The sequence below is a fragment of the Amphiura filiformis genome, chromosome 5 (genome assembly GCF_039555335.1).
Source record: "Amphiura filiformis chromosome 5, Afil_fr2py, whole genome shotgun sequence".
Classification (NCBI taxonomy): Eukaryota; Metazoa; Echinodermata; class Ophiuroidea; order Amphilepidida; family Amphiuridae; genus Amphiura; species Amphiura filiformis.
The window spans coordinates 61251960-61265178 of NC_092632.1; the positions used below are offsets into that span (position 1 = coordinate 61251960).

Sequence of the window (13219 nt, forward strand, 5' to 3'; positions counted from 1 at the left end):
GTATTTAGCCGAACCTTTTATTATATAATGGATGCGAGAAGTAAACAGGTGTCCAACTGGCGCAGTAGTTTCACCAAAGGAACTGGCTTTGACTCATGGGGTCAACTAGTTGAAGCTGTGGATGAATATCAGATGTAAGTAGGCCTGTTTGAATCAATATCTATGATCTGTTCTAAGGCATGTCAGAGAGGAGCATGACCTAGCGGTGTTTGCACTCAAATTGAAACAAAAGCTGGCACGTAAAGAGAAATGGTATGGGTTAGATCCCAAGGCTTGATATAAAATGCCCAAAGCTTTTGTTTGAAATATAATTGGCCTTAACTTAAAGTGGCAAGTTCTCCGTGTCACAGAAAAAACGGAAAAATACACGGAATTTAAGAAAAACGGAAAACACCGAAATTCACAGAAAACATGTTTTTTCTTGAAAAAGATAAAAATGAAGAAAAAATAATGAGAATGTAAGGTAAAAATAATGAAAACGAAGTCTGTCTTCAGCGATATCAACCTTAAAACAACTAAAAATATAATGCAAGTGACTTCTTTTTACCCCGATTTTTAGTGGTGTATATCTTCTGTAGGCCTACCTAGCACAAGGGCATTCCATCCTTTCTAATGAAATCACGGAATTTAGTATTTAAAACCACCCACGGAAAATCTGTGTGTTAAATCACGGAAAACTTGCCACTTTACCTTAACTCAAGATCAGTGAATTAAAAGGAGTACACGGCAATGTTTTATAATTAGTTAAGAGCCAGTCTTCCTTATTATGTACCCAAATAAGGGGGGTTGTGATACAAAAAAAAAATTCTCTAAAAAATAATTTTGGTACAAAATCACAAAAAGTTTTTGCTGGAAAATGAAACTTACCATGGAGGTCTTTAATTTCAATTTTGTTCGGACTTGGGATCTCGATGGCGCAGCCCGTTATGATGCTTTGAAGTTTGCATGAGGGCACTTTTCATCAAAACATTGGATTTGCTGTTTTTATGCACCATCAAGATCCCAATTTTTTTTCTTGGTTTTTGTGATGTAACAATTTGGTACTTCAAAAAAATGCCCCTCCAAAGTTTGTCATTTGTAAACTAGGCTCAGAGAGGCCGAAATTTCAAGAATTTTTTTCAGCTGAACGAAGGCGCTGTGCACGCTCATATTTTACATGTGAGTTGTTGGTGTTAATATGTACCAATATAATTTTTTAGAGAAAATTTTATTTTTTTTTGTATCGCAGTTGGGTACATAATAAGGAAAACTGGCTCTTAAAAATGGCTAAAACTGGACAAATATGGCTCCTACCCTCCAACTCGCCTTAAAACTACAAAAATATTATATACCGTATTTAGTCAAATAGTCGCCCCCCCCTCAAATAAACGCCCCACCACTTTTTTTCAACCAAGATGTTTCAAAAATGCCGATATTTCCATGCTATCTTGTGTAGTAAGCTTACCAAGTTGTCCACATGGTCGATAATAGCGTCAATAATTGGCGAAAATCTGGATTGGAAACCCGGAAGTGAACCAGAAGTCAGTGTTTCTAGTTCATAGTTCGTCATTTTAGCGTGAGTTTTAAGTTTACCTAATGATTTTAACAGGAATTATCATTCTAAAATTGACCTTGAATAAACGCCCCCCTTTGGGAAAATGTAACGCCCCCGGGGGCGGTTATTTGACGAAATACGGTACTAGTTAGTGTTTCAGAAAGTAGACAATAACATCAACAGCAACATCAAACATTGCAGTTCTCAAAATAAGACACCATCTTCAAGAATCATATGAGCCTGTTAGATCTGAAATACTAAGGATGCAACTCAAAATTGCAACATTAAATATTTCGGATCAATAACAAATAAGGGCTCATATTGAAATACCCTACCACGTTTTCACACAGAAAGAAGGCAGGATTCCCCTTGCTAAGCGCGCGCCTCAGGAAAGCTCGGTCATAAAACGGATGGATTATATGCATAGTGATACACCCTGCCCAGGATTTTAACAAAAGAAGGCTAGCACAGGAAAGCTGCAGGATGGCACACCTTCCTGTGTAAGGGAATTTCAATATGAGCCCTAATAACAATAGTAAATGGTACAAAATTTATAAACAATTAAACATATTTCAGATTTTATGCAAATTTACACACATTTTGTGGTGTGTACTGATCTAAATATAAATATTGATATTTTCTTTTTAGGTTATCTAAAAAATTGTTACAACAATCTACATTTGAAGCACAGTTATTCACTGATGATCAAAAGGTAAGGAAAATATATGATAGTAAATAAAAATATTTGTTACTAACGGGACGGATAGCAACATTTGCACAGTTTTTTTTGTGGGACCTGAGAGCACATCAGACCAGGAAAGTTGAGTCTTTCTCAACTTTCCTGAGCTTATTTGCATATTTTGCCTACATTTCATTAATCCACTATGCAGCTTAACCGCAATAACCGATCAGCTTCAAACTTGGTTTGCTTATAGGATATAATGGCTTGATGTGCTGTATAGTTTTGTGTCATGTTATTTATGAATATTAATGAGCTGAATTGCATATTTTACCCACATTTTCATTAATCCACTCTGCAGCTTAAACGCAATAACTGATGGTAACTATATGGTGGCATGATGTGCTGTATAGTTTTGTGCCATGTTATTTGTATATTTATGAATATTAATGAGCTTATTTGCATATTGCATATTATTAACAAACCTTTGTTATTTTCACACCTTTGTGTTGGGCCATCTTAATTACGAACCGCGTAATTCTAGTTAATAATTTGCCATAAAATTTGTATTATATTGCAAATTTCAAAAATCAAAATTATTTGATATCATCAGGACATTCCTCGTATTCAGAATGCAATTTGGTGTGTCTGATGTGCTCTCAGGTCCCACAAAAAATACTGTGCAAACGTTAACCATCCCCTTAAGTTAAAGTTTATTTTGTACAATATTATCTGTATACTGAAATGGCTAAGAATTATATGGGATTGTGGTTGTTCATCAGTGCTGTACGGTGCGACCATTTTAGGCGCATTGGCGTCTAGATTTTTTCTAATGGCGACTAAATATTTAATCCCTGGCGCCAATGGCGACCAACTATTGAAGCTTATAATCGCCAGCAAATGCAAAACATGTATGTAATGTAGCATTCAAGAGTATGAATGTATGCCATGTATATATGCATTTATCATGTCTCAATGGGGACTTCCTGGAAAACATATGCCTACACTGTACATGCTGTATGGAGTATGTAGCGTTCAATGGGAATATGTAGATTGAGTACAGCAGCTATGAACATTCAACGCACATCTGTTCAGTTGGCACCTCAGATTTTTTACCTGGGAGCAAAATTTGGGCACCTAAATTTATAAAGTTAGGAGCCATTGGCTCCTCAATCAGGTTTTGCACCGTACAGCACTGTTGTTCATTTTATAAATTCTCTAAGAAAAAGCATCATTTGAATTGTACAATGATATTGTATATATAATGTAGTTGTAACAAGGAGAATTGAGTGTGTTTCAAATTTTTCTTACATTCTAGAAAACCTTGACAAAAATCTCAGCTTGCCTTGATCTTCGTGCCAAAGCTTTACAGGTCAGTAACCATTGATTATATTGTATAATGCCAATTTCTAATGTATCTTTAGTGGCACTATGTTCGAACCCCACTTGTGCCAACGTGTTGTGTCCTTGAGCAAGGCACTTTATCGTCATTGCCTACGGGGAGGGGGGTATGGTGGGGATGGATGTTTGTATAGTTGTTTGTTTCGATGTTGCAATATTGGCGCTGATTAAGCTGCTGCCTTCAAATTGCATTTTTTCTGTTTAGGTGTGTTTAATGTAAATTCTAGCAATTTGACCTGCGGGTCACTATTAGAGTTTGAAATAAAACCTTCATATACTGTATATGAAATCACCCAGGACAACAATTTTCTTGCACTCCAATACTTTATAATAGCAAAATGAATGCTAGATTATGTTAGTGGTTGATAAAAATGGTTGTGTTGCCCTCTTTGAAATTTTTTTTTAAATGGTAGAGTCGGATGGGAAAACTATTCTTAATGTTTTTAGTATTCATACATTATTTAGTTGATGTGATGTAAATCTTTTTGTTCACAGTCTCCTCAAGCTACTGACGGATTTTCACTAAATGAACTAAGAAAAGTAGAATCGGGTGAGTAAGCATGCAGTACAATGCAATCTTTCTTGCAGGGTCAGAATTTCGGCGTGAATCAGAGAATCGATTCTCGCAAAGATTCTCATAAACAGATTTGCGTGAATCAAAGTTGATTCCCGTAAACATTTGTAGTTTACACAGAAGTTGATCTGCGAGAATCAAATGATTCCCGCAAATTTATTCTACAAGAATCAAGATTGATTCTCGCACTGTGAAACAAAATTCTGACCCTGTTCTTGGGACTGAGTAAACTGAATCTGGTACAGTCACTCACATTAAACAAAATGCAAATTTTAGCAAAACAAAACAGGCTTTTGAGGCAATACATTTTGTTATTAGCAGTGTATTAAAATGTAACCCTCTATTTTCCACATACAGCTTTTTCCAATTTGTTATCAACTTCCCAGGCAGCATTTCCAGTATCTATGCCTGCAGGAGCTGCTATACCAAGGTAGGCAAATGTTTCAAAAATGTATAAATTTTGCTTAAAAGTGAAGGATAAGTCATTCAAATTGTCATTGGGTATTTTTGAAATGAAAAATTTGGCAAACAACGAAGAAGACAGCAGTATTGATGAAGTTGTAGCCCCATTCAAATACATGTAGCTAATTTATATACTGTCAGTATATAAATTACAGATTCATGTAAAATGTCTTATTTTGTCTTAAATACACAGCTTTCTACTGAACCACTAGCAGGCTGTATAAGCACATTTATGACAATGCCAAAGGTACCAAAATTTGAATTTTGATGATTTTTACGATTGTCCAGATAAGCAAATCACTGAATGGGGCTTTACGTGCCAATTAATTAAACCCCTATTTTCCATTGTTTAATACACATGATTTTGCAATAGCACAACTCCAGTTGAAATTTGATTGTCTTGTGAAGAATAAATATGAATTTATATAATGTATTAAGGGCTCGGATAGCGATGTTTTCACATATTTTTTGTGGGACCTGAGAGCACATCAGACATATCAAATTACATTTTGAATACAAGGAATATCCTGATGATATCAAATAATTTTGATTTTTTTAAAATTTGCGATATAATACACATTTTATGGCAAATGATTAAAAATTGATATTTTTGAAATTTAACAGTCCTTAAAGTAAATTGTATACATCTATTGATATGTACTTAAAGTGTATTTAGCTGGGATGAAAAGCTGTCCATCATATAATTATAATGAAAATTTTGATCTTTTGCATTGAAGATATAGATTTTTTTTCCAAAACACCAAAAAATGTAGGTCTTTTGGGGGGAAAATGTATGTCTTCAATATAAAAGGTCAAAATTTTCAATTGATGGTCGGCTTTTCATCCCAGCTACATACACTTTAAGTACATATCATTAGATTTACGTTTAAAATAGACTTGGTGGTTTATTAAAGTATCATTAGATTTACAAAGTTTACCTCTAGGAGTGTTAAATATCAAATATCTCAAAAAATTCAAATTTTAATAATTTGCCATAAAATTTGTATTATATTGTGAATTTCAAAAATATCAAGGACATTCCTCGTATTCAGAATGCAATTTTTTTCAGCTTCAGTTTCAGTTTAATTTGATATGTCTGATGTGCTCTCCGGTCCCACTTAAACACTGTAAACATTCCTATTAGATTCCTTAAACAGTAATCCGCATATTGTATACTTGATCAAAACCTTGTTCACAACAAATCTTGAATGATCCAGTATTATATGTGCTTCAGAGCTGCCAACTCTCCCTCTTTTCGCAGGGGACTCCCTACTTTTAAACCTTCAGAACCCTTAATTTTGGTCATCTCCCTGACAAGGAAATGGTTTCATCCATTAAGATGTACACATTTTGACAAATCTCCATGATTGCAACAGGAAATCTCCCTTTTTTCAAGATTCAAATGTTGGCAGCTCTGGTGCTTGCTCTTGTTCTGCAAGTCAGAGATCTTGAATATATTGTGTTTCAAAGTTGTGAGTATATATGGAATAATAATTATGATGATAGTACTACAAGACAAGGGATTGTATAACTTAGTGTAGAGCTTCTTGATTGTTATTCTTTGTCTCAGGCTATCTACTCAGCGAGGGAATTTTGAATTAGATATTGAAGGTGACGAAATAGATGATGAGGATGAAGATGATGAACATGGTAATCTAGGAGTTCCTACATCAGCTATAAGACCCACTGGTAAGAAACTGTCAGTTTGATGTTTAAAGTGGAAGCCCCGCCGGAGCAGTTCTTCTGGGGTGAACCAAACTTGTGTGGTTATCAAATTAATCAGTGACAAGGTTATATCCAAATTTTGCATGTGCTAATTGATGCAATAATATTAAAACATCAATTAGAACCTGTCAAATTAAGCTAATCTTGTTACTGATTAATTTGATAACCAGGAAGGTTTGGTTCACCCTAGAAGAACTGCTCAATTGGGGCTTCTTAACTTAATAATATTGTAGCAGCGGCAATAGCAACATGTTTCACATTTTTCAATCTGAGCTCGGATAAATTAACTTCTTTTCCGCAAAAACATACTGATAATCTTGTGGAAACAATCTGAAATAAGATAAAGGTAAAGGAGTCAAACCTGCATTTTTTAAAGGACATGGTGCCATTTCTCTTTCATTAGCAATAGGATCCACACCTCTTCAGTGAGTCTGTTACCTTCCCAGCATTTAAGAATGCCAGTACCCATTTATACACCTGGGTGGAGAGGAGTAATCGAGATAAAGTGCCTTACTCAAGAGCACACATGATGGTGCCGCTGGGGCTCGAACCTGCAACCTTCTGATTATGAATTGGAGCCTGTTCAGCTCTGCCACCGTGCTCTGGTGCCTGAGTTGTACCTTCACTATGTGATAACTTGACTGAATATGTTAAATGTTAAATCTTGTTTCATTTATGATGGCTCTAAGGACACATTTGATGAGGACTGATGTTTGATGCAGTGTTGATACTTAACTGGTATCATACACATTTTATTTGCTGCCTGTATTATTCTTAATGTCATGTTTATTTTACTGTTTTGAGTTCCATAAGTTTATAAATGTACAAGTTTGTTGCTCATATACATGTATAACCCCAGAGGTACACTGTTGCCCAGCTACTTTGTGGTTACTCTAGAGTATACCAGTGCATAGTACCAATCCAGTAACACTGTGTGTACTGAAACCAGCGCATTGCAGAATATTCTTTGTAATTAATAATTGGGTAGTACCATGGAACGTCTTTTATCTTGATCCTGTTGTTGTTACTATTTTCAGGAAGGTTATTACAAAGAATACCACATGAGAAAGGTACAACAGATTTAACAGTAAGAATTGAAAAGATTGGTTTAAAAGATGCGTCCATTTACCTTGATCCCTTCATTACGATATCGGTCAAAGGTAAGACATGATAGACATCTTAACCCCATGAGAACTACCTGCCGATTGGCCAAAAAGAAGTTTTCATTATCAATTGGACCAATCAGCTACATTGTTAGAATAATTTCACCACACATAAAAATTGGGGTGAATTATTTGCAAAGCTCCATTCTGATTGGCGATTAAAGTGAAAATATCATGTAATTGACCAATCAGAGGCAATGTTAGATTGGCAGATAGTGCTCAGGGTGTTAAATTACTGTCATTATTATTGTAGTCATTAAGTTTTCATACCAAATGACCATGTATATATTGCACCTTACCGGGCCTCATGCAGAGTGCTTTTGTCAGGGGCACATAACCAGCAGGGTGAGGAGGGCGTATTGCACCCTCAGAAAAATATTTGAGTGAAATCAGGTTATATAAAGAATGAAAATTAATGTAAAATGTCCAGACTGATTGCCTACCAGGCTTTTATTTAGTGTATTTGGATATTATTTGGACTGGAAATTATAAACTAGTAGTGACGGATTGTTTCAACAATATCACACCCATTTTATGTTTGGTAAGGTATCTATTTAAGTTTTGTGTGAAAATTAGAAGAATTAATCAAATCAAATTGTTCTTTATAAAACCAAACATGAACCAAAGAGAGACAGGGGCGTAGCGTGGGTCATCATATTGGGGGGCACCAACCAAGATTGGGGGGCACCGGGTCTGATTAGTGGGGGGCACAAGCCGTTTTTTGGCAATTTTCCTATGGGATTTTATAAATTTTGCAATCGATTGGGGTGCACATGCCCCCCTCCCCCTATGCCCGTATGACGCTACGTCACTTTAGAGAGAGAAAACCCTTTTTGGAACAGATGTAGCTTGAAACATGGTATTGGAATGGTATATTGTCTTTCCAAATTTGTCACATTCACACATTAAAATTTATGCTAACACTATATGTCTTTATCTTACATAATTTGTATCGAATGGTTTACTGATATTGGACACAATTTTAAATGCATTGGTGTCCTAAGTAATAAAAAAACAAGGTTTTGAATAATGAATCTGCTTTTTATTCAAGAGCAATATTAACAGCTTGTTCTCATTTTGGCGTCCTAATTTGGTCATATTTTCTCAGATTCAGCGGGAGTAGATGTAACCAAAATGCAAGACACACCTGTTGCCATTAAAAGAGAAGATCCGTACATAGTATTTGATGTGGATGTAGAGATACAAAGACCATTGGAGAAAATGCCAAAAGGTATGACTATCTACAACATAGCAAAGCTATGGGTGCAATATTTACAGGTTCAAAGTATTGTTTGAGCCTGTCTTGTATCTGTTGTCTCATATGAGGGGTGTAACCGACTACCCCAGGGGAGGCAGTGGGGGCACTGAGTGGTTGAAATATACCCAAAATTGGCTGATCCCCCAAGATATGCCACTACATATACCTATATCTACCATACCATACCATACCATTTCATTGTGCCCCTTTTTATGGTCGCATGTCATGATTTGGTTATCTTTTGTGTAACATAATGTAAAATGAGAAAAATATCACCAATTTTGATTCATTTCAACACAACTTTTTGAAAAAATACATTTTAGACCACTATAAGTATATATTTCTGGAAAGCTTATATTATAAGGATGCTAAATCAACAAAGTATAACATCATAATACGGGGTGGGTAAGATATATACAGGGTGGAACATCAACAAAATTAACATCTTTCTTGGCATGGTGAACCCCATATTTTCCTTTTCTGAAAGCTATGTAGCTCAAAATAAATATGGATTCAGAAAGACATTGCACAGGCCCTTCAAACAAATTAGGAAGAAAGGGTTTGGTATCCATTGCGTTAAACATACAGGGTGGTCTAAAGTTGTTAAAATAATTTTACAATTTTTCCTGCATTTCTGGCACTAAAACTAATAGCATAATTGAATTCCTTATCAAATTTCCTTAAAAAATATGTGCACTTTTGAATAAGCAAGGTGACTCAGGCAAGAGATAGGCATTTTAGAAATGTAGGAGCATTATGTGAACACTTTGTAGAATAACATATAGGGAAAACTGTCTTAATTAGTATTTAATAAGGCAATTTATTAGTTACATCTTTGTTACAGTTGATCTGCTATGAGGTAGATCTACAATCCAGGATATGTGTGCAATTTGTGGTCCATGCTACTGCCAGTTTTTTAAGATACAAAGGTTTGAAGTTTGCCATATTTTCACAATTTTGTGTACCACAGTATGTGGCTCACCCGCCCCTGTTCCTCCATTGACACATCTTACATATTGAAGTATAAATCTCAAAGTAGTTGTCCAATTGACTTGGGAGCGTTTGTACATATGACAAAGAACATAATTATCTACAACATGACACCAAACTTTCTACAATAGATATTATAGTAATAGAACAAACCACACTTCAAGTGTGAAGAAAGCATTTTCATGTTACAGCTCCTCCATTTTTGGGTGACCTATTTGTGACATGCGACCTTATGCGAAAGTGGTGTAACACACCAGTGTGGTTCTTTTCATGCATTTTTAGGTTAACGTCTTATCAGAAGTAAACTCATTCTGATATCAGAATAAACAGCAGTACTCTAATCTTGATGAAATTGCGCCATACAAAGCCCAATACATATGTCACTGATCTATCAATGTCCAATCCAGCCTTTGTCGGATCAATGAAGATGATTAGTTAATTTAGTGATGGAAATTCTATTTGTTTCATTGTCTAACAGGAACAGCCATCTTTTTTGAGTTGAAGCACTACAAACCGAAGAAGAAAACCATTAGTACTAAATGTTTTGCCTTCTTGGAAATGGATGAAATCAAGCAAGGACAGAGTGTTATAGAATTGTAAGTTATAATTTTGAAGAGATTTGAAGGTATACAAATTGACTGATTGAACCATGCAACTAACTCATCACTATTTTGGGTACACCAGGTATCACTATGAATTAAACTTACAAGTTGATTTGTAGGTGCCTTTTCCCTCATCACCTTCAAACAACATGCTTTGTGTATATGGGGTTTGTTATGTTATACATGTAATTTAATGTACTGTATTCTACCTCCTTAGTGCCTCTTCCCTAGTAAGCGCCCCTATGTAATTTTTCATTGCACATTTACAACTAAATTCCATCAAATTAAATTACCGGCTTAGGATTATGATATTTTGACTTCAGATATACACTCTATTTCTAATAACCATGACTGACTAAAACGCCCAGCATGCTAATCAGGTTGAATATGGTATTGCTTGGTTCAGTTGTCAACAGGATCAAGGTAAATGACATCACACTGTTACTAAATGCAACAATCAAGTGTAGTCAATCCAGAGTAATAATGCATGTTGAGTTTTGTAGCTATGTAAGTTTGAATCAAGTGATCTGCATATCAATGAATATTATTGAGCTCATTTGCAAATCATATTAATCCACTCTGACATCTTATGCAATGTTCATGGTAAAGAGAATGAGCATAATGGATTTCAAGTTCTCAATTCTAATATGACAAGTTAATGAGCCCAGTACACAAGTAAGTGCAGTTTCTGGGTCGCATACTGAGAACCTTGTCTACTGAGTTTACTATACCGATCCGGATGAATCTAATCAATCAAGTTAATGAGCCCATTTGAATGATGTTGCCAATCACTATCTAGTATCTAGTAGTAGTGGGTAAGTCTAAAAGAAAATTCATACCAATATGCAACACTTAGGCATAACCACTGTTGACACCCTCTAGGGATTAAGGCAAAGTTTGGGTGATGATTAGCTGCGAGCGATATTTAGTGTCTATGGCGAGTGGAAAATCGATCACTAGAAACTGAGTTTGGGCGAGCGAGAGCAATTATTGCTCACCTCAAACGGCAAGGCCTGGTATAGTAAACTCAGTAGACAAGGTTCTGTGATCCAGAAACTGCACTATGTGTATGGATTTCAGGTAAAATATCCCAATGTTGCCGGGATTAATCTTGATCAAATATTTTGCTCTGCTTCATTGTTTTCAATAGGTACCAGAAACCAACTGATTACAAGAAAAAGAAACTTAGCCTAGTCACAGCCAAGCCTTTATATCTCCATTTACACCTGTTACTGCATGATGATTGACAATAGTGAGTTGATCAAATGTTTTGTTTTGCTTCTTTGTTTTCAATAGGTACCAGAAACCAACTGATTACAAGAAAAAGAAACTTAGCCTAGTCACAGCCAAGCCTTTATATCTCCATTTACACCTGTTGCTGCATGATGATTGACAATAGTGAGTTGATCAAATGTTTTGTTTTGCTTCTTTGTTTTCAATAGGTACCAGAAACCAACTGATTACAAGAAAAAGAAACTTAGCCTAGTCACAGCCAAGCCTTTATATCTCCATTTACACCTGTTACTGCATGATGATTGACAATAGTGAGTTGATCAAATGTTTTGTTTGGCTTCATTGTTTTCAATAGGTACCAGAAACCAACTGATTACAAGAAAAAGAAACTTAGCCTAGTCACAGCCAAGCCTTTATATCTCCATTTACATCTGTTGCTGCATGATGATTGACAATAGTGAGTTGATCAAATGTTTTGTTTGGCTTCTTTGTTTTCAATAGGTACCAGAAACCAACTGATTACAAGAAAAAGAAACTTAGCCTAGTCACAGCCAAGCCTTTATATCTCCATTTACATATGTTGTTGCATGATGATTGACAATAGTGAGTTGATCAAATGTTTTGTTTTGCTTCTTTGTTTTCAATAGGTACCAGAAACCAACTGATTACAAGAAAAAGAAACTTAGCCTAGTCACAGCCAAGCCTTTATATCTCCATTTACACCTGTTACTGCATGATGATTGACAATAGTGAGTTGGTATGTAGCAGGCCTGTACGCAGGATTTTTTTTTGGGGGGGGTGCTGATTTTGCAAAAGTGGACCTTTTTTCCAGGGGGGTGCGATTTTGTAAAAAGTGGACTTTTCCTCATAAATTTGGACCTTTTTGGCCAAAAAAGCGTAAAAACCCTGATTTTTTTGCTCGTTACGCTCGCAAATTGCCATATTTTGGGACTTTTTGTATACTGCGACCGCACCCCCCCCCCCTGCGTACGGGCCTGGTATGTAGCATATTAGATTATATAATGTCAGCTTGTGTTTCAAGTTGTTTTAGCAGTGTCAAGTGGAAAATAGACCAAATCTCATTTACATGTAGAAGCACAACTCATCATGGAGAATGGTAACCCAGAATGTTTGACATGTGTGTTAGAGACATGATAATAATGATCTTGCTGCAAGATGGATTTTAGTATTTTCTTATGAAGATGCATGTCTACTTCCTTGGTGTCATCACTTCCTATCAATTTGAATTTTTCAGAACTGTAAAAACTGCTCTATTTTGCTTGCAAGGTATGTAAGTTTGTGAATTTCAGGAGGAGCTTAGATTCACATATTTGAATACCCTACCACATGGGAAAAGGAAACCGGGACAGCTGTACTTTACAGTATGTCCAGCACCTCCTGGGAGATACTGAAGGGATGCTGCAGCCAAACAAAATTGTTTCGCTTGGCCAATATCGCAATAGTTGGAGAAAGCTTGTAGCAGCCGACTGATGATGATGATCATCATCATTTGGTCATGTTGAGTAACAATGAATTTCTGGATGCCAGAGTTAATTCCATGTAATTAGAAATGCTGGTCATTTATTAATTAAAATAAA

At 35.7% G+C, this 13219-nt stretch overlaps 1 protein-coding gene across 1 annotated transcript; it reads left to right on the top strand.

The window, feature by feature from the left end:
• On the top strand, positions 1–11954 carry LOC140153478 (axin interactor, dorsalization-associated protein-like). Its single transcript, XM_072176240.1, has 10 exons — positions 1–134; positions 2183–2246; positions 3532–3585; positions 4110–4164; positions 4546–4618; positions 6221–6339; positions 7413–7535; positions 8647–8769; positions 10265–10382; positions 11539–11954. The coding sequence occupies exons 1-10, from the start codon at positions 28–30 to the stop codon at positions 11633–11635; spliced, it is 933 nt and encodes a 310-aa protein (XP_072032341.1). The 5' UTR covers positions 1–27; the 3' UTR covers positions 11636–11954.
• The last annotated feature ends 1265 nt before the right edge of the window (positions 11955–13219 follow it).

Coding starts and splice junctions, on each gene's coding strand:
- LOC140153478 (XM_072176240.1), top strand. CDS start 28: ATGGATGCGAGAAGTAAACAGGTGTCCAACTGGCGCAGTAGTTTCACC. Junction 2,247..3,531: donor TATTCACTGATGATCAAAAG/GTAAGGAAAATA, acceptor CTTACATTCTAG/AAAACCTTGACAAAAATCTC. Junction 8,770..10,264: donor ATTGGAGAAAATGCCAAAAG/GTATGACTATCT, acceptor ATTGTCTAACAG/GAACAGCCATCTTTTTTGAG.